Here is a 22,022-nt window from a genome sequence, read left to right as displayed (position 1 = left end):
TTTCATTGGGAAATAGTTGGCAACACTCAATTGGTTTATTGAAGTTGAATACTTTCCACATGTGTAGGTAAAAGTAGCTGTTACTGTATGGATTTTAAGATTGAGTTGCACATTTAAAAAACAAAACAGCTGCACAGTGTTAACACAGCAGGAGAAGAGTCATGAGGGGGCTAACACACACACACACACACACACACACACACACACACACGTAAAATACCCAGTAAAAGCTTGTCACTGTTTATGAGTAGAAGCCTCGCAGGATGTGTGGATCAGTAAAGAGTCGGCAGAGTTCACGTCAGGGTTCGTTTTGTTTGTGGCGACACCAGGAACAGCTGTCAGTCGAACAACAGAGAGAACATGTGGTACAAACAGGCTGAAGAAATGTGAGGAGACGAGTTTCAGAGAGGGCTGCAGACGGAGGGCGTTCAGATGAGAAATACTACATTATTTTCTGTCAATGTAACTATTAGTTCATCCTTTGTGTGTACTTGGAACTGTTTGGCAATTACCACTATTATCAGAGGTGGGAGAAGTACTCAGATTGTGTACTAGAGTGTAGGAATACTCTGTTACAAGTAAAAGTCCTGCATACAAAATGTTCCTGAAGTAAAAGTACAAAAGTACGAGCATCAAAATGTACTTAAAGTACCAAAAGAAAGTAAGGTTTAAGGATTTCGGATTCGGATTCTAAATAAAGGGTAGACATACTGTATACAAGAAGGTTGGACACATTGGAGTTTGTTTGTGGCGTGCAGCAGGTGTGTGGTGTGTGTGTGTGTGTGTGTGTGTGTGTGTGTGTGTGTGTGTGTGTGTGTGTGTGTGTGTGTGTGTGTCTGTGGGACAGCTGTGTGACACTGCAGGTTTGTTTCTTTACGCTGAGCCATCAGCTGGTGAGCAGCAGCCTGGCAGTGAGACTGAACTTCACACATGGACTCATAATAAACCCCCCCCTCACACACACACACACACACACACACACACACACACACACACACACACACACACACACACACACACACACACAACACACACACACACACACACACACACACACACACACACATCAGAGGTGTGTGTGGGGGGGGGGGGGGTTGGACTCTGCAGCTGTCACAAATGCCCCCCCGCCACCCCAACCATCACCCAGCAACCAGCTACAAATGAAGGCGGCAAACAGACCCAGCTCCTCAGAAATACAACCCCCCTCCCATTCCTTCACACCAAAACATCTCTCTGCTCACTGTGTGTTTTGTTGTGCAGCTGAAAGGGTTGAGGGGGGGCTGAGCTGCTCCTTTTCTGTTTTATTGCCCAGTATAATCAGAGTGTGCTGCTAAATGAGGGTAGGGGGGTTCACACAGACACTCTGTTCATGAACACAAGCGCGACCACTTTGAGAGCAGAGCAAAGCAGTAGTCATTTGTTTTTTATTTTGTACATTTAAATGTGGTGTACATTCTTGTCTTCATTCTTGTTAAGGTTATATATTTTTGACCTCTTACAACTCGTTTACTTATGTTTGCACCACCAGACACCAAAGCAAACTCCTTGTATGTGTGAACTCCATTCTGATTGAAGGAAAAGCACTAACACCACACTACATTTACTTCACTAAAACTGTGAACATGTTGAAGAAAAATATCTTCTTTAATCGCTGCTTACCGTATGTTTTCAGAGCTCCCAACCATTACACGGTCTTCATCAGTCTGTAAGTGATACATATGAAATCATTACAGCTTCTGAGTTCAGTATTAACAGCAACAACTGAACAAAAACTCCATCTGCAGAAGAAAACCCTGTCAATGGCTGCTTTTTGATATTTTTAAAGAAAGTATTCAGTCCTAAATGTTCTTTCTTCATCATGTAGAGACCACCAGCTCCATGTTCAAGTGTTGGGACCTCCCAGTGTTTCATTGTTTTTGAGACTTGGACCCTGAGCTGCTGCGTTAATAAATGTGTGTGCAGGAAGCAGACGCTGCCCCCTGCTGGTGAGGAGCTGCTACTACACTTCACATCATCAGTGTGTGTTGTTCTCATCGACTGTATATATAAAGGTTGTTCTGCTGTGTGAAGCGCGTGACATAATGGAGTAATGGCAGTGAGTCTTGTAAAGGTACATTTAAAGCAGTCAAAGCAGTAATTTAGACAGTTCAGGGTCTCTTTAATACATAACCTTTATGACCTTTGTGTACCCTGAAGAGTAACCATTCATTGTCTTATGTATGGTACTTTGTGTATTAATGACCTGTATATATACATAATACTGTATGTTATATACCATGCTGTATGTCTGGTGGTGGTTTTTCAAGTCTGATTTTTAAAGGGGAATATTTTCGTGTGTTTCGGACTTAATTGTTATTCTTATTATTTGCTGAGGTCAAATTAAAGTATATACTGTATTTATCTTCATGTGTAATTGTTCTTCTAAATGTTCTCCTTTTGATTTGTATTGTTCAGGTGTCGATTTTAGCATTTTTCTATTTGATTTGTGTGAAATATATTTTTGAAATTAAATGAACACAATTGTTTTTGGTAGTTTCTTTTAATTGTTAATCTTCATCGTAGAGGCTAGAGAAACCTTTCTATCACCTTTAAGTAAACTGATTTTTCTCACCGATTGATCCATTGGAGTTGTTTACCCTGAAAGGACCACTGAAACATGTTTCGGCTTGTTGACACAAACTTTAGGTTGAAGTTGTATTTTTGAAAGTCTGAATCAATGGAGTATATTTAAAGTTACAGGCCGGTGAAAACACAAGCTGCCGTTTAAATCTGCAGCTTGAGAAATGTAGGCCAAAGATCATCATTCCTCTCAGCTTATGGAGGCTGAGAAAAGCCTGAAACAAAAGGTTGAACTGTGTTGAAGTGTGAGGAAAGTGTGCAGGAGGAAAAAACAACACGGAGAGGACCAGCCGTTATCAAAGATCTCCTTCATTGTTTTAATAGTAGACATTGTGCCACAAAAATGTCATGTCCGCAGCCACAAATCACGTGCCGAGAGTACTAATTCCAGCTATTTATCATGTCATTCGCTTCACTTGCTTCTCTACACAATTTGCAAATCACTTCTTACATTTATGTATAAATATATACAGTTTATAGATTATTCTCGAGCTGGGATGGTAGGTTTTCGTTTTCTCCTGTTGTGGTTGTGCTGTTGGTTGAGGACATTAGCAGAGGAAAACACACGGCTGACGTCACGTCTCCCAATGTAGCACATGCTTATTGTATCGTGAATACCAGCAGAGCACACACAGAGCCGAATATAGATATATACAGGAATGTTTACTGCTATCATACAAAGTGGATTCTCTACGTAAGAAGTCACGACTGTAGTGGGCATATGAGGGGAATACGCCGACAACACAAGAGCACCGAAGGCATACATGTCATGGAAATCTCCTGCCACAAAGGCACTGGCATATCGCTTTTTTTTAGCTTTTTTTTTTTAAGGGGCGACAACGTGAAGTTATGGAAATGCTTCCGGGGTGAGGTTTGAGCAGGAAGCCACTCGCTTTCATGACTGCATCATGACTGCAGGCGCTCACATGCAACTGGGGGGGGAGCATGTGATCTGAACATGCATGATGCTGGGTTTTTTTAAGCATGTGCTTCATTTGAAGTGATTCAAATATCTGAGGAGATCTGAGGAGATTCAAGGGTCCAAAGTCATGCTGTTATCCACAGCGAAATAAAGACAACTGTGTGGTTTTTATATCTTCAGTATTTAGAAAAAAGTGACTCGTTTAACAAACTGAAAAAAAAGGAAGAACAGGGCAAACAAAAAGTAAAGAAGAAGAAAATCTGTTTACATGTGTTTTCTTTCATTGGTTAACTTCACACACTGTTAAAAATGGTTTACATTTAGGTTTTTTTTTTCCAGTATGAGTGTGTTTTGGTAAAGAAATAAGAAAAGAACCGCCCAGTGTGGGTATGGATGGGCTTACCGTCCTATTGCTGACTTTGGGATCTGGTGCTGTTTCTGCACACACACTTACACACACACCGGTCCACTCAAAGTCTTCCTCTCTCTCTCTCCCTCTCTCTCTCTCTGCTTCTCTTTCCCTGTGGAGCATGGTAACATTGAGACTGGTCGTGGGCTCGGGGGGGTGGGGGTCAGGTCGTGGCTGTGTTTTCAGGGTCTCAGCAGCAGCCTCCGGACGAGGTGTTGACCGGCTTGCTCTGGATCTTCACGTTGGACTTCTCCGAGGACCCGGCCGTGGCCCCGGGGCCCATCCTCTTCTTGATCTCCGCCGCCATGGTCATGAAGGCTTGCTCCACGTTGGTGGCGCTCTTGGCGCTGGTCTCCAAGAAGGGGATGGCCAAGTTGTCGGCAAATTCCTGGAGATCGAAGAGATTAAAATCGATGGATTTTAAAGGTGCCCTATTATACTGTTTTTCATCAATATATCACAGGTCTCAGATATATACAGAACCTGTCTCTGATTGGCTGAAACACCAAACAGATCATAGCAGCATCCCATAATCCCCTCTGTTTCAGCCCTGTTTCCAAAGTGCTGATTCTCTGTCTGTTACTTTAGATGAAAATAAGGAGCCCCTCCCCACGCCCCTCTGAGAGATATTTGGTTAAAAAGAACACAATGGTGCTCTAGGAGGAGATTCAGGTGATAAGGTGGGGGGGGGGGGGGGTTACCTTGGTTGCTGATTGGCTAATAGTTACACAAGCCATCAAATCGTTATGACATCATTAAGTGGCCAAAATCTGATCAGCTCATTTTCAGGTTTTTGTAAAAATGGATCAGGACAAAAAGAGAGAATCTTTTTTCCTGAAACTTTCAGAGTCTCTTTACACAGAGGGGACACATGTTGATGTAGAAGAGACATGAAGAAGAGGGGACACATGTTGATGTAGAAGAGACATGAAGAAGAGGGGACACATGTTGATGTAGAAGAGACATGAAGAAGAGGGGACACATGTTGATGTAGAAGAGACATGAAGAAGAGGGGACACATGTTGATGTAGAAGAGACATGAAGAAGAGGGGACACATGTTGATGTAGAAGAGACATGAAGAAGAGGGGACACATGTTGATGTAGAAGAGACATGGAGAAGAGGGGACACATGGTGATGTAGAAGAGACATGAAGAAGAGGGGACACATGGTGATGTAGAAGAGACATGAAGAAGAGGGGACACATGTTGATGTAGAAGAGACATGAAGAAGAGGGGACACATGTTGATGTAGAAGAGACATGAAGAAGAGGGGACACATGTTGATGTAGAAGAGACATGAAGAAGAGGGGACACATGTTGATGTAGAAGAGACATGAAGAAGAGGGGACACATGTTGATGTAGAAGAGACATGAAGAAGAGGGGACACATGTTGATGTAGAAGAGACATGAAGAAGAGGGGACACATGGTGATGTAGAAGAGACATGGAAAAGTGGATTTTGCACAATAGGTGACCTTTAAATAAATTACATTTCTTGAAAACATACTATCTACTGAGGAGGATTGGGTGACAAGATTGAAAACCAAAGAAGTTTCTTCCCGCGGGCAGTGAGACTGTTAAAAAATTGAACTGTTGAAACAACTTCAAACATTCATCTGCTACTCAGTAGTATGTATCTAATACCTAATATATATATATCATTCCAATAACTTGTATATAGACTCGTACTGCACTATTCCACATCATCACTATTATTATTTTTGTATTGCTCTTGCTCTTATTGTTATTATGTTATGTTATTATGTTGCATTGTTGGAGAAGCCTGTGACATAAGATTTTCAACTACATAATTACTCTGTAGCTATGTCAGATTGACAATAAAGAACCTTGAACTGCTGCTTAAGAAACCTCGTCTTTAGACCGTTTGGTTTTCATGGTGATTTTCAAATTTCACTCGAGTTGGATAATCTCTGCCCAAAGAAAATCTTTAGTGTCCATTGTATAAAAAGTCCCACTTTTTCCATAGCTTTCAACAAAAACTTGCAGTCCTTTAAGTTAGTAGTTCTCTTAGTTGTAACGCAAACGGAGCTGTGTGAAATATGAATTAAAATGGTTCAGTTGGTCATTTTGTGCCCTGAATAACCTGAGGGTGTTTGACCCAAATCAGAAATGTTGAATCATTTTGACTTTGACTCACTGATGACTTGACGACTTTCAGCTAGGAAATGGTGAAAACAAATGACATTAGACCAGTGCTTCTCAAAGTGTGGTCCGTGAGTATATTGGTAACATTTGAAATACATTTATTTATTTAAGTTTTCCGCACTCTCGCGGGAACATCTCCGCAATGGAGCGAGCTTAACTCGATTGCATGATATAGCCCAACACCTTCGTCACACATGTTGCCACTTGTTTGTACCATTTTCAGGCGATTTGTAATCTGTTCTAGAAAAACAATGTGTTTTTATTTGTATTTCAAGAAGCATATAAAACAAACAATGGATGTCTTTTATGAACATTTATCCCTGCTGGAAGTAGATTTAGATGTGTTCGGAGTTAGATAGAGATTATTATCTAATATATGCATCCGATGAAGCATTGCATGAAGAGGTTGGGGCTGCATAAACGTTTTTTTATTTTTGTTTTGTAGGCAGACCATGCAGGCCAGCCCGATGGTCACCAAGGTTCATGTTTTAACAGCATTTTTACAAAAAAAGCCAAAGGCGAGCCTAACATGTGAAAATATGGCTTAGACCTCAGAGAGTTAAACTTGGGCCTGCGACCAGTTTTACTGTATTTTGTTTTGAAAATCCACAGCGGAGGTTTGTGTCGTACTACATGCGGTGTGTTTTGCATATCTCTCAGTAGCCAACGATCTGTGAGTCTGTTGGCTCGGACATAAACTCCGTAATAAATGTAGTCTACATTTCATAAGAGGTGTAAAACCTGTGAGCATTTTAAATCGCATTTGAACAAAATGCTTATATAATCTGTAGTTGCATTTGTATTGTTGATTTATTGTGTGAACGAGGCGATACAGAGAAGGTTAAGCTGACATTATTAGGCTGTAATTTGTTATGTACTGTTGGAGTGGTAAGCAGGCCTATTGTTTTGGGATATGTGTGGAGTCAGGTGGTCCGTGAGTGTTTTTTTATTGGTTAAGTGGTCCTTGGTATGAAAAAGTTTGAGAAACACTGCATTAGACTGTACTTTGATTTGGAAGTTTAAGACTTGTGATATTAGACATGATGGCTTGATTGACTCGTCTGAGTTAATTGTATATTTTCAGTTTAATATTAAATCTTTCAAACTTTAAAAAAAGATATTTAAAACTTGGTCTGACCATAAAAATGACTTAAAATCAATAAAAAAGTCAATAATCGTATAAAATATGAATATAAACACAAGTATGGTTGAAAATGGCTAAAATCTTTAACTTCCCCACAGTTCAGCCAGCTGTCTGACCAGCTGCTGGATGCTCAGTCGTTTACACGTTTATATTTGTTCCACTTTCAAACCTCACAATACAAACTGAGCTCATCACATTTTCAAGGCTATCACAGTGGCTAAAGAAAACCGACCGAACTGCTGCTCAGTCAGCTCGTACTTATCTCATTTCCCCTTTGGATACAGATATCTGGACAAAGTGTCTCAAAGAGTCTCAACTTTGTGCATTGCCTCACCTTAGCTGTGGTGTAATCCACGACTTTCTTCGTTGTGAGGTCACACTTGTTGCCTACTAGCAGCTTGTTGACGTTCTCGCTGGCGTAGCGGTCGATTTCCTGTAGCCACTGTTTGACATTATTGAAGGACTCCTGAGGGAAGACATTAAAACAGATATTGACGTCTGAAAGAAGCAGTTATTACTCAATGGCATCCGGTTTGCAGCAGAGGTCTGTTGGAGAAAATGCTGACAGGGCAATGATGCATTGTTTTTTTCCTATGAATAAAACCAAAGATTCCTAAACCGAGATAATTGAAACCAGGGGCTTCCTCAAAAGGTAGCATGCCTTAACAAGAGAAAGACTCCACAGGATGCTACTGAAATCTGTGGAAATTGACAGTTTAATTACAGATGTATTAGTATCATTCTACTAAATCAGTCAAGACAAGCCAACGATAATTAAGACTGTGTCCTTTCTATTCAGTCTTACCAAAAAGGTTTGTTTACACTGTATTTTAACACAGTCGTGAGTAAAGTCTCAAAACATTTGAACAATAATTCTTACATGCTACACTTTTAAAATGGTCAAATGAAAAATGTTTCTGTTATTTTCTTTTAGGTTTGAAAAAGCTTGTTGTTTTTAGGGTCTACTGGTGGTGACGCTTTGATCTGAAATACGAACTAACGGCATGTTTGACATACTGTACTTGACTACGGTACATACAGCACATTAACATACACTAGCTGACGGTTTGTAGCGTTAGTTCAATCATTATATTTCTGTATCTTTATATAGCGTCTTATTTTTCATAATGGCCTTACGTTCTTTTTTTCTTCGCTCAGTTTTTTATCCTCCTTTTTGTATCTTCTTTCTAATAACCCTAAATTGTCCCTAAATAAAGCGTTTCTTATCTTGTTCATAACATTAATTAGTTATTAGCATTACTGTATGACTGGATGGTAGGGGTGTAACGGTATACGTATTCGTACCGAAATTATTCGGTATGGGCCCTTTGGTTCGGTACACGTGTGTACCGAAGTGTACCGAACGAATATAACGTTAAACGTAAAAAATTGAGAACGTGAACAACTTTTTGGAAGTAATCTCAGGTGCTGTGTCGCAGCGTTCAGAGTAAACCCTAATCACATTGGGTTCAACGCGTCATCGAGCGACCAAGTCATTTAATTGGACGAGAGGCATACTATAAGAGCTGGTCACAGGGATGCGTTCAAATGTAGTCAGTAATTTGAGGAACTGTCGAAATGGCGAACGCAGATAAAGTTGAGCTCGAAAATCCTCCAACATCATTGAAGTCTCCGGTTTGGGAACATTTTGGTTTCGCAGTTACGTATAAGGATGACGGACAAAGACAGGTGGACCGAACCAAAGCTGTTTGTCGGCATTGTTCAACTAACATTGATTACGCGGCTGGCAATACATCAAACTTGCACACTCATTTGAAAAGGCATCACCCGAACCTGAATATCACCGGTACCAAAAGAAAAAAGACTGAAGTGCAAACCCAACTCCCACTAGCATTTAAGCCTCCAACACTCGCAAAAAGTTCAGACTGAGCCAAAGCTATAACAAACGCCAAATATCCTTATGTTGCCATGTTAGCAAAGCGCTACCTGGCTGTATCTGCTACCTCTGTCCCTAGCGAGAGGGTGTTCTCCACAGCAGGAGACATTGTTAGTGCCAGCAGATCTGCCCTTTCGGCAAGCAATGTGGACAAGTTCATTTTTCTTGAAAAAAACATGAAAATACAATGACAAGCAAGTCCTAATGTCAAGCTGGCTGCTTAGGTACTAGTACAGTACAGTTCAAATACAGATTATTTCAGTTCATCGAAATGCTGCACCTTAATGTTTATTTTATTATATTTTGTATTTATTTGAGTGAATACATTATTCACAGTTTAATAATAATTAAAAACCCCAAAAAAATATTTTATGTTTTGTGATCATTTCTTCTGCTGTACCGAAAACATACCGAACCGTGACCTAAAAACCGAGGTACGTACCGAACCGAAATGTTTGTGAACCGTTACACCCCTACTGGATGGTGATAGTGAGTTGTAGTTTTTAAAAAAAAAAGGGACCTGTAGGATATAAAAACCCAACAATAAAAACTAATATTATTTGTGAAGCACTGACCTGATCCGTCACATCATAAACTACTATAATGCCGTGCGCTCCTCTGTAGTAACTGGACGTGATGGTGCGGAAACGTTCCTGACCAGCCGTGTCCCACTGAGGAAGAAAAACAGATTTCGTCAGTCCAACAGATTCAAAGATAATTCAACGTGTATCACTGCTTATCTCTTTTACAGCCCGATTGCGCTACGTTCTCCTTACAATCTGAAGTTTTATGGTCTTTCCGTCCAGCTCGATGGTCCTGATCTTGAAGTCCACACCGATGGTACTAATGTAGCTCTCTGTGTACGTATCATCCTAGGATAACACACAAACACACAGGTGGGTCTGGGTGTTTATCAACTATCACAGCAGTGACAGGTCAAAAACATAAAAGCCTGTTACGTAGCAGTGGCTGAAACACTTACTGCAAACCGGAGGAGGAGGCAAGACTTTCCGACACCAGAATCCCCGATCAGGAGCAGCTTGAATAAATAGTCACTGTGAGGAGAGAGGAGGAGAAACAACATCAAAACCCCTCCTAAATCCCATAATAATTAAAGGTTTGTTAGTCTCATAATGTTTAAAACAAATACTTAATTGATCAATTAATCTTGCGTCAGTTTCTTACACCTGTGCACTTTGACCCTTGTCTTTTTTTACTTTTTGTCAGCAAAACAAATTGTATATAAAAAAAGCAGTTCTATGTTTTGTCAGGTAATGAAATGTAAGTATTATAGTGGGGTTGATATTACACAAACTCTAAAAACCCAGTCGCAGCTGATAAAAAAGATCGTTGAGATGCAAATAGATTATCTTTTTATTGTTGATTATTCTTTCAATTAAGAAAATGGAAAATGTCCATCTCTTTTGAGTGCTAAAGGTTACTCAATATACTTTTTTCGTTTGAACACCAGTCCCAAACCCCAAATATTTACTATTTTACAATAAAGAATATGGACATTTTAATATGAACTGACTATCTTTGGGTTTCATCTAAACAAGATATCACCTTGGACTTTGAGAACCAGGAAGGAACGTGTTTTACTCTATTTTTCATATTATATTCATAAGAATGAATCAAATAATCATCGGATTATTCAATAATTATAAATAATCATCAGTTGCAGACCTGAGGAAGTTTTTCTTAAACTTGTAACTGAGTATTGAAAGAAGTACTCGTATTATTTACTTAAGTAAAAGTAGCAATACTACAGTTTTTAAATAATCTGTTACAAGTTGTGATGTAAAATAATTAAGTACATTTACGCAATTACTGTGCTTGAGTACAATTTTGAGAAATTTGTACTTTACTTGAGTATTTCCATTTTATGCTTCTTTGTACTTCTACTCCACTACAGTTCAGAGGTACATCGTGTACTTCTACTCCACCACAAATCAGAGGTACATGGTGTACTTTTACCCCGCCACATGTATTTAATACCTTTAGTTACTTTACAGATGTGGATGAATGATGTGAAATATAATCAAGTGTTAAATCAGACTTTAGTTCCACCTGGAGTAAATTCACAAGCTACCCTGCAGTATACAAAGTCATTCAAACTAGCTGCACCTTTACCAGCTTTGAGAACACTTTAATGATCAATCATTATAAAACATATCATATATATTATTCTGAAATGGGCCAATCTGTACAATGACTACTTTTACTTTTAGTACTTTAAGTATATTTTGATGTGAATACTTTTGTAATTTTACTTGAGTAACTTTTTGAATGCAGGACATTTACTACAACAGAGTATTCCTACACACAAGTACAAGATGTACTACTTCTTCCGCCTATGGTTACAGTCAAAGTACTGCAATCAAAATGTTACTTAAGTAAAAGTACTGGCCTAAAAATAAACTTTAGGAACGAAAAGTAATCTTAATGCAGAATGACCCATTTAAACACCAGATATTTTTTGGTGCATTCATGTTTTCATTACTTCAATGTTGTACTTGGTTAACCATGGGGTTTACTTGAATTACTTTACACACTACTGGGTAGCTTAGCCTATAATAATGTATGCATCTATTTATATGTTGTATTAACCTAAATCTGCAAAGTAACTAGTAGTAACTAAATATGTACAATAAATGTAGTGGAGTAAAAAGTACAACATTTGCCTACAAAATGGGGCGGACTCACAGTGTAAAGTAGTATCATTTGAAAATGCTAAAGAACAAATACCTGAATATTATACTCAAGTACAGTACTTTCTATTTCTACACTGTAGTATTGTTACTTTTACTTAAGTACACTTTTGAATGCAGAACATTTACTTGTAACTGAGTATTTTAAGACTGTAGAGGAATGAAGAATCTGAGTACTTCTTCCACCTCTGCTGTAGTGAAGTAACAGAGAGACTGGTATTACCTAACTAACTCCACATCATCAGGATCACATTCAGTGACTTCCTGTTTGCGGTGAATAACACTGAAACTACCCATAAACCTACACCAAAGCAGTTAAGATAAATCGAGTAGTTTCAGGTTTACTGAGAGGACTGTGGACTATCAAACTGTCACTATGTGCCCTAACCATTACAATAACAAAATCCCCAACAGTAACGCTACGTAGCTACGCCGTGAGCTAGCTAGCCAACTAGCTAACAATGCTACACCCATTTCAGTTACCATAAAGTGAGCTAACAAACATTGTTGACCGAAAACAAATAATACCTAGATTTAGCTGGTGTTATATTGAACAGAAAATGCTGACAAGCGTGAATATTGTGGTAAATATCAACGCTGTCATTTGATAGTGCGTACACGAAAAAAACCACAGCCCCATAACTCGCTAGCATAGCAACGAAGACAAAGCAGCTGACGTTCATTTTGTACGGTTAGCCTGGGAAGCTAACGTTAGCTTCCCAGGCTAAGCTAACGATAGCTTCCCCGGCTAAGCTGACAGCTCAACCGGACCTGTCATAATCGACAATAAAAATGCCCACTTACTATTCGGGATTCATCGTTGACTACGGGTTATAAACTGTTGTTACTATGAAAGCAGCAGGACTTCGTCGCGGAATAACCTCAGAGCTGCCGGCGTAGTGGAGAAAAACACACCGTTTTCTGTTTTTTTTTGTGTCAAGAACTGGCTAAACTGGTTGTCGCAGGGAGAACAGCATAATCGAATCAAATATGGCTGTCAGCAATACCTACCCGGAAATACCACACGATGGGAATCATGGGTAGTGTAGTCTTGTGGCAATGGGCGTTTACACTGCAGTCAGGTGTACAATTTACAGTATTTTTGTATTTCCATGGTGAAACAATTAATCAGATCAAGTTAGTCAGTAAATAACATTAGATAAGATAAGATATACTTTATAGATCCCAAATTGGGACATGTTTTCCTGACAGCAGTGTGTAAAACAAGGCATTGCACATCATTAGAAATGAAAAAGAGTAGAAAATAAACAATTATGAAATATGAACACCGTAAAGATAACAATCTTGAAACTATCTGACAAATAAAACGCTATTGAAGGGCCAAATTGCAGCTAACACAATATACAAGTAGGATATTATTTAAATGTACTAATACTTCACTTTTAGTGCAGAAAGTCCTGCAATAAAAAGTAAAAATCCTAACAAAAAATCTGAAAGATGGCTTAAATGTAGGCTAAAAGTATAATTCTACAGTTCAGATAAATCTGATAAATTATCATTTAAAATTATGGATTAATCTGATAATTATTTTGAAAAATATATGGTGTCACAATTATAATAAAACTCTCATATAAATGATTCAGATATCAGTCCAAACCCCCATATTATTAATAATTAATTGAAAGTAAAATCAGCAAAATCTTTATTTTGTAAATCTGGAGACATAACATATTTTTAGAAGGTTATAACTTCTGAATAAAAGTGGAAAAAGTGAAGTGAAGTTTAACTGCTGTTCAGTGGTGTAAAGTAACTAAGAATATTTACCAAAGTATTGTACTTAAATACCATTTTGAGGTACTTCTAATCTGTGCTACTTTGTACTTCTACTCCAATACAATTCAGAGCTAACTATAAATAATACATTTTACCCCAGTATATGTATTTAATACCTTTAGTTACTTAACATATCTGGATTAATGATGTGAAATATAATCAAGTGTTAAATCAGACTTTAGTTCCACCTGGAGTAAATTCACAAGCTACCCTGCAGTATACAGAGTCATTCAAACTAGCTGCACCTTTACCAGCTTTGAGAACACTTTAATGATCAATCATTATAAAACATATCATATATATTATTCTGAAATGGACCAATCTGCACAATGACTACTTGTACTTTTGGTACTTCAACTATATTTTGATGCTAATACTTTTGTACTTTTACTTGAGTTACATTTTGAATGCAGGACTTTTACTGTAACAGAGTATTCCTTCACTCTGGTACTTCTACTTTTACTTAAGTACAAGATCTGAGTACTTCTCCCACCTTTGTTGATATTCTGGGTTGTCATAAACTTTTAAGCAGTGGTGAAAGAAGAACTCAGATTTCTCATCTTGTGTTTATGAAACAATCAATATAGTGCTGATGCCTTTACATGATATGAGCAAACAAGACCATCAGCGAGGAGATAGGCTGTTTCAAAATGTCTCTCTCTGGGTATTATTCAGATGAAACCATCACAGATATGGGGGTCAGCAGCAGCCTCCGGAGGAGGTGTTGACCGGCTTGCTCTGGATCTCCACGTTGGACTTCTCCGAGGACCCGTCCGTGGCCCCGGGGCCCATCCTCTTCTTGATCTCCGCCGCCATGGTCATGAAGGCTTGATCCACGTTGGTGGCGCTCTTGGCGCTGGTCTCCAAGAAGGGGATGCCCAAGTTTTCGGCAAATTCCTGGAGATCGAAGAGATTAAAATCAACGGATATTAAATAAATGAAATATCTTGAAAACAAACTATCTGCTAAGGATGATTGTGTGAGTAAAAACTCAATAACTGCTGCTCATGAGACCGTTCGGTTTTCATGGTGATTTTAAATTTAACTTTAGTTAAATATTCTCTGACCAAGGAAAATCTTTAGTGTCAATTGTATAAAAAGTCCCACTTGCTTGCTTTTTCCATAGCTTTCAACCAAAACGTGCAGTCTTTTAAGTTACTAGTTTTCTTAGTTGTAGTTGTAAAGCAAACTGAGCTGTGTGAGGTGGAATTAAGAGTCTCGGTAGCAAACAGAGAATTTCTGGTTATTTACAGGAAATATTCATTTAAATGGTTCGGTCATTTTGTGCCCTGAATAACCTGAGGATGTTAGAGCCAAATCAGAACTGTTGAATCATTTTGACTTTGACTCAAGTTAAGTTGACAACTTTCAGCTTGACACGGTTAAAAACACTTTGATTCTGAAGTTTAAGACTGGTGACCTGAGACATGATGGCTTGATTGGGTTGACTCGTCTGTGTTAATTGTATATTTTCAGAAAAAGAGATTTAAAAATACTTGGTCTGACCATAAAAATGACATTGCAACTGAATAAAAAAGTCAATAACCGCATAAAATATCAATATCAACCCAAATATGGTTGAAAATGGCAAAAATATTGAACTTCTTAATAATTCCCCACAGTTCAGCTAGCTGTCTGACCAGCTGCTGGATGTTCAGTCGAGTACATGTTCATGATTTCTCTTTTAAACCTCACAATACAAACTGAGCTCATCACATTTTCAAGGCTATGGCTGCTTCTCAGGTCGATTAAATGGAATCCTTGCGTCCCTCACTTGCGTAGTTTCCCTGCGTTTATTTTACTATTTAGTCCCTCCCACCAGGGAAGCATGGAGAGACGCAAGGAAACCATGAGAAGCAGGGAAATGAGTTTTAAGAGCAATGGGACGTCCTTTCCTCCGGAGCGTCACGTGAAGCGACGTCTGTTTGTGATGACGCTGCACAGCTGTTCGTCTGACAGCAGCTCTGTCCCCGTTATTTTCACAAACACCCCCGCCTCTGTTAGTACACATTTACTGACACAAACATGTGTATCATCTGTTGTAGACCCAAATACATTAAATAAAATAAGAACTCATTCTCAAAAAAGATAAACGCCATTCTTAAAATGTATAAACGAACAATAGTTGGATTAATATTGATTAGAGTGCACAATAGAAATAAAATAATTGAGAGAAGAAAAAGAGATATGTTATCTATCAAAACCCAGTTAGATTAACATTCATTGGATTGCACACTGTTTGTTTGTGTGGATATGTAGCAAATTAACATTTTAAATAGCACTTAATGACTGACTGAATGGAAATGACAATAAATGAAAATGTAAAACGAAAAAGCGATCATGAAAATGTTTCCAATAAATGAATAAAATAATTTTTGACCACTTTGTTGTTCAGATATATCACATATGTGTAACTAAATGATGCATTAATTGAAACAAAACACAGTATAAACTGAGGAGTGAGTCCCGTGAGTTTCATGTGTTTTCTTCACTCCGCTGGGAAACTGCTCTCATGTCAAGAAGCAACAGATCAGTGCATGCACTGCATCGTCCAATCAGTGAGCGATACACAGTAAGGGGGCGGGGAGAGTATCTGAGGATTTCACCGGAGGATGGTCTGGTGGTTCCTCGGTTATCGCTCCTCCATTATCGCTCCTCGCTCCTCGCTCCTCGGTCCTCCGGCAGAAATAAGAGCCATGGGACGCTACTCAAGATGGCGCAGACAAATCAACTTCCGGTGATACCGAGGACCGACGACCGAGGAAATGAATATAGTCGACCTGAGACGCAGCCTATCACAGTGAGACTACAGTGGCTAAAGAAAACCGACCGAACTGCTGCTCAGTCAGCTCGTACTTATCTCATTTCCCCTTTGGATACAGATATCTGGACAAAGTGTCTCAAAGAGTCTCAGCTTTTGCATTGCCTCACCTTAGCTGTGGTGTAATCCACGACTTTCTTCATGAGGTCACACTTGTTGCCTACTAGCAGCTTGTTGGCGTTCTCGCTGGCGTTAAGGTCGATTTCCTGTAGCCACTGTTTGACATTATTGAAGGACTCCTGAGGGAAGGCAGCAGAAAGAGGACAGACATTAAAACAGATTATTAACATTGGAAAAAAACTGTTATTAGTGCGAATGCTGTGCCACAGCATTCCACTATAGTTCTTGGAATCTTCGAATCAACCAATACTTTGGCTCTCAATAACGTCAGCATACTTTCAGCTACAGAAACCATTCAAATATCAAACTATTCAGCCTTTTCAGCAATCGATGGGAAACTTTCAACTTTTTCAAAATATTTTATACTTTTTGAAATATCCAGCTTTTTAAACTCTTTTTTTAACATGGAACTCAATGGGAGGAACCTTCAAATCCTCTTTTAACTACACCTTGCGCCAAATGCTACTCCTTCCACATACTTTCAGCTAGAGACTTCATTCCAACTTTAAAATGATCGCAAGACCTTCAGCTATTCAAATCCCATTCAGATATTTGATATCTTTTACACTTTTTGAGATATTTAACTTAGTTTGGAGCTTGGTAAAGAGGCCTTCTTCAGATTTTAACATTGTGTGTATTGGGCAGCTCGTTAAGTCTACAGTGCTTTGATCTCAAAACAGAGTGGAGGACAGCTTAAACCTGCCATAATTCCCAAACCCTACACTCCTTGGACATCATTTTTCATGAAAAACGTAGGAAAACCTCTCCTAGGTTGGAAAATAAAAATAAATGAGGCAAAATTAATTAAACAAAATGCCTCTTGAGGGCATGAAGTGACAACAACTTTCAACATGTCTCCATTAAGGCCTATTGCTGCTCTTTCTTCACAGCAGCAGCTGCACACCTTTAGTTAATCTGCCAAAAAGGTCACATTATTGACACGAAAGTACACAAAAAGCACACTTCAGAAGCTCGTCAGGATCCTGAGACGCTTCACGCGTTGACATTTCACCGATATCTGCTACGGTTCTTCAACAAATCGTTCAAATGTAAGAGGTTTATCTCTCATTCAGACCAATGGAAATAATCTCCTCTCACTGATTACTGCCATGGAAACCTTTGATCTCTGGGCTCACACAGGTGTTATGATTATTTGTTATGATTTGGTGCTCAATACAGAAACAAACACTGACAAACAGACTGGACTTTAACAGACTGTCTCAGCCTATTCTTTTCTGTCTGATGGAGACTTCATACTGACTTCAACATGTTCCACATATTTTATACATTATTGATGACATATGGTTTTAGTCGAAAAGTTTCCAGTCAAAATATTCTGCTGCTTTCCCAAGCCTTTTTACTTTCTTTTCTCTTCTTAATACACATTAATTCACTACTACTTACATTTAATATTTAACTCCTTCAGCCTACTTTCAGCTACAGAAACCATTCAACTATTACATTATTCAGCTATTTCAGGACATTGAGGCTATACATGTTGTTGTTTATACCTTTTTTAAACCTTTTCTTTTAAATATTAAGCTTCTTTACTATTTTTCCTACTCTTCCAGTTTAACATTTCACTTTCAAGTTTTCAACAAAGTCATTGCAATGCATTTGAGCTGTAACAATTTGATTCAAATCATTTCACTTTTCTGCATTTCTCCGCTAAGTTCTCCGCACACTTACTTGGTTTTTGTAGGTAAAAGCAGCTACCATTCAGCTAATAAAATATTCAGCTTTTTCTGCATTTTCAGCTAAATTCAGCAACAAATGTTCACAGTTTACAGCATTCGCACGCATTTTCTGCAGGAAATGCATTGTCTAGTTAGTTATTAGCATTACTGTATGACTGGATGACGACAGCAATAAAAACAAATATTATTTGTGAAGCACTGACCTGATTTGTCACATCATAAACTACTATAATGCCTAGTGCTCCTCTGTAGTAACTGGACGTGATGGTGCGGAAACGTTCCGCACCAGCCGTGTCCCACTGAGGAAGAAAAACAGATCTCGTCAGTCCAACAGATTCAAAGATAATTCAACGTGTATCACTGCTTATCTCTTTACAGCCCGATTGCGCTACGTTCTCCTTACAATCTGAAGTTTTATGGTCTTTCCGTCCAGCTCGATGGTCCTGATCTTGAAGTCCACACCGATGGTTAATTTGTAGCTCTCTGTGTACGTATCATCCTAGGATAACACAAACAACTATCACAGCAGTGACAGGCCGAAAACATAAAAGCCTGTTGTAGCAGTGGCTGAAACGCTTACTGCAAACCGGAGGAGGAGGCAAGACTTTCCGACACCAGCATCCCCGATCAGGAGCAGCTTGAATAAATAGTCACTGTGAGGAGAGAGGAGTAGAAACAACATTAACGCAAAAATAATTATCAAAACAGCTCCTTGATCACATAATAAATAGAGGCTTGTTAGATTTGTAATACTAAAAACAAATACTTTATAAATTAATCTTGGGTTGAATGTTTTGTCATGTTCTTACACCTGTGCCCTTTGATCCTTGTCTTATTTACATTTTTGTAAAGTTATTGACTATTTAATAAATATCTTCGAATAGTTTATTTTGTTAAAAAGGGCACTTTTTTTTTTTATCTAAATAAAAACTATATAAAAAAATGATGTTTTGTCAGGTACTGAAATATCATAATCAGAGATGGGGTCGTTACATTACATATTACTTTAAAAAAAAGTAATATATTACTTTACTTCGTTACTCTCTCCATAAAATAACGCGTTACTTTACTCGTTACTTTACTCGTTACTTTACTCGCAGGGCCGCCCCTCCCTACAGGCAGATCACGCAGACGGCGGAGGGTGCCTCATTTTGCGGAGGGAGCCTCATCTGAAGCGCAAATGCGGCGTGTAAGCGCTCCACAGTTTTCGCCGCTGCAAGGCTCCACTAGCACCCCCCCCCCGTCGACGACGCTCGCGACACAGGGGGCCTCATCATATAACTTTGCGTGTTTGCTGTTTACTCGTTACTTTACTCGACATCCTCACTCTGGATTCGGAGGTCCTCCTTAGCTATTAGCTTCACGTTAGCATGTTGTCTTTGCAGGTGCTTGTTGAGGTTTGACGTAGTGTTTGCAGCAGTGGATAAAAGCTTCTGGCCTGGACACAGTTTGCAACTCACCCGTCACATTCCTGTCCTTTCGGTGGGCGTCAGGCCGACGATGAGCGTCGACACGGCCTACTCAGATTGGTGTGTCCCGCACCGTCGGGTCTTTTCAGCCGTACCGACGCCTTTTCGGGCCGAAAGGGCAGTCGGCCAAAGGCAGTCGGCAAAAGACTGCCTTTGGCTAGCGAATCAGTGCATGAGAAGCGAAACGGAAGTGACGGACCCAAACAAACTATTAAGAAGGCAAATCTGAGATTTCATTTAACTCCAGCTCTCGACACAGGTTCGGGAAAGCCCCATGAGCTTCTCGTTGTAGAGTGAAAATGGAACTCACATGCTATTTGTTGTTTGTTTATATCAAGCAGTCTGTTCTTCTTCTCTCGCTTATCACGCAGTCTGTCTTCCGGTTGTTGCCTCTTTTGAATGACGAATACACACTACCGCCGCCTGCTGGTAAGGAGAGTTATTGCCACTCACGCATGCGCAGTTCGTACGTGCTTCTTGGCCAAAACGCAGAGACGCGAGGCGACGCAACAGTCGGGGTCCGTCTGTGTCAGTGGTTACGGTGGCGATGCCGGCGCAGTATTTGAAATGTTCATATTGATATTTTTTTAACTCTGGCTTTGTAATAAAAAATATGGCAAAACGAAAACAGCCAAGCGTTGCAGCTTTTGGATTCACAAGCAAAGAAGCGAAGGAGTCTAAAAATGACAACGTGAACGGAACAACTTTTAGTTGGCCGGCTGTAGCAGCGTTAGGGTCGAGTTTGACAGCTCCACACCGAGGAAGAGGCCTGCCGATGCGGAGCCTGAAGAGGCTTCAACAACGGCCACAGCCGCCGGCGTAGTAATACCGCCTGTAGTAGTAGCAGAGTGATTTTATAGCAATTGATCGAATCCGCGCTGCTGCGCCAGTCAACAGAGCGTGCGTGTGACATATTTAGTAGCAGGATGTGCACTGAAAAATAGGGCTCCCCCGAAAGCAAATGGGTAATTCGAACACTGCTTGCATCCTATTTTGAGCGGAGCCCAGCGCCGAGACGCTTCTGGGACGCTTCTGTGCCGTAACGCGGTGCGTCTGGTGGAATAGCACCCATTGACTAGAGTGGCCGCGATCTTTGCAAACGCCGCGGCACAGCCGTAACGCCGCTGTAACGCGGCCGTAACGCGGCCGTAACGTGGCCGTAACGTGGCCGTAACGTGGCCGTAACGCGACGCAGACGGACCCCACTGTAGGTGCGCCGCATTTGCGCTTCAGATGAGGCTCCCTCGCAGGGTTCGAGTTATGTGGGAGCCAATGGGAGCTGAGCTCCCATAAGGAGGGGCCTGAGCTCCCACGGACGCAGTGAAATCATACATCTGTGGGGGTCGCTAATACATTACCAACAACCATTATTTTAATCTCAAATAATGCATGTGTCAATGTAATGAGTATTATTTACGTTAACGAGGTAAATGGGCTAAAAGAAAAACATGTTTTCCAAAAGAACTACGCATCTCTTGAATGACAATATGCCTGCACTGCACCTCCAAGGTGAACAATACATTATTGCGCAATCTATGCCTGTGAGCGTGCTGCGCGAGCCGAGATGATGTGTGCGTGCGTAGTTGAACCTTTTCATATTTAAGTTTGTAGCAAGTAGAGGGCTGCTGCTGTGTGTGTGTTTGAGTGTGTGTGTGTGTGTGTGTGTGTGTGTGTGTGTGTGTGTGTGTGTGTGTGTGTGCGTGCGTGCGTGCGCGCACGCGTTAGTTTTAAAGACCCCCATAGAGTTCAGTTTATAACTCGAACCCTGCTCCCTCCGCAAAATGAAGCACCCTCCGTTCGCAGTCTGCGTGATCTGCCAGGGAGGGGCGGCCCTGCGAGTAAAGTAACTAATCAACAATAAAAATGCCCACTTACTATTCGGGATTCATCGTTGACTACGGGTTATAAACTGTTGTTACTATGAAAGCAGCAGGACTTCGTCGCGGAATAACCTCAGAGCTGGCGGCGTAGTGGAGAAAAACACATCGGTTTTTGTTGTGTGTGTCAAGAACTGGCTAAACTGGTTGTTGCAGGCAGAACAGCATAATCGGAACTAATATAGTTCAGTAAAGTTAGAACGATATTGGCAGATTCGGATTTCATGGATCAATAACTGATGAACAAAACGTTATTCAGACACAAATTACGTCTCCTAAGTACCGTGGTAAGGTTGACAACGAACTACAATCACATGTTGATCAAAAAAAGCCAATATGCGCCGTCCTCCGAGCAGGACACATTAAATTGGTCTC

The 22,022-nt window shown here is 40.0% G+C and overlaps 2 protein-coding genes across 2 annotated transcripts; both read right to left on the bottom strand.

Moving 5' to 3' along the window:
* Positions 1-2,910: 2,910 nt before the first annotated feature.
* LOC117481815 (ras-related protein ORAB-1) lies at positions 2,911-12,851 on the bottom strand. The gene is made up of 6 exons (XM_034129712.1): positions 12,674-12,851; positions 10,141-10,213; positions 9,935-10,030; positions 9,734-9,829; positions 7,596-7,727; positions 2,911-4,338 (listed from the first exon to the last, which is right to left on the bottom strand). Exons 1-6 carry the CDS (start codon positions 12,685-12,687, stop codon positions 4,141-4,143), a joined length of 609 nt encoding a protein of 202 aa, XP_033985603.1. The 5' UTR covers positions 12,688-12,851; the 3' UTR covers positions 2,911-4,140.
* A 1,347-nt stretch (positions 12,852-14,198) lies between these two features.
* LOC117481816 (ras-related protein ORAB-1-like) lies at positions 14,199-22,022 on the bottom strand. Its single transcript, XM_034129713.1, has 6 exons — positions 21,646-22,022; positions 18,882-18,954; positions 18,705-18,800; positions 18,505-18,600; positions 16,595-16,723; positions 14,199-14,560 (listed from the first exon to the last, which is right to left on the bottom strand). Exons 1-6 carry the CDS (start codon positions 21,657-21,659, stop codon positions 14,363-14,365), a joined length of 606 nt encoding a protein of 201 aa, XP_033985604.1. The 5' UTR covers positions 21,660-22,022; the 3' UTR covers positions 14,199-14,362.

The sequence above is a fragment of the Trematomus bernacchii genome, unplaced genomic scaffold (assembly GCF_902827165.1).
Source record: "Trematomus bernacchii unplaced genomic scaffold, fTreBer1.1, whole genome shotgun sequence".
NCBI lineage: Eukaryota > Metazoa > Chordata > Actinopteri > Perciformes > Nototheniidae > Trematomus > Trematomus bernacchii.
This window is presented reverse-complemented; position numbering and strand designations above follow the sequence as displayed.

Coding starts and splice junctions, on each gene's coding strand:
- LOC117481815 (XM_034129712.1), bottom strand. Junction 10,031..10,140: donor GCCTCCTCCTCCGGTTTGCA/GTAAGTGTTTCA, acceptor GTGTTATCCTAG/GATGATACGTACACAGAGAG. Junction 7,728..9,733: donor TTTATGATGTGACGGATCAG/GTCAGTGCTTCA, acceptor GTCTTCCCTCAG/GAGTCCTTCAATAATGTCAA.
- LOC117481816 (XM_034129713.1), bottom strand. Junction 18,601..18,704: donor AGACCATAAAACTTCAGATT/GTAAGGAGAACG, acceptor TTTCTTCCTCAG/TGGGACACGGCTGGTGCGGA. Junction 14,561..16,594: donor TGGATTACACCACAGCTAAG/GTGAGGCAATGC, acceptor TTCGATCTCCAG/GAATTTGCCGAAAACTTGGG.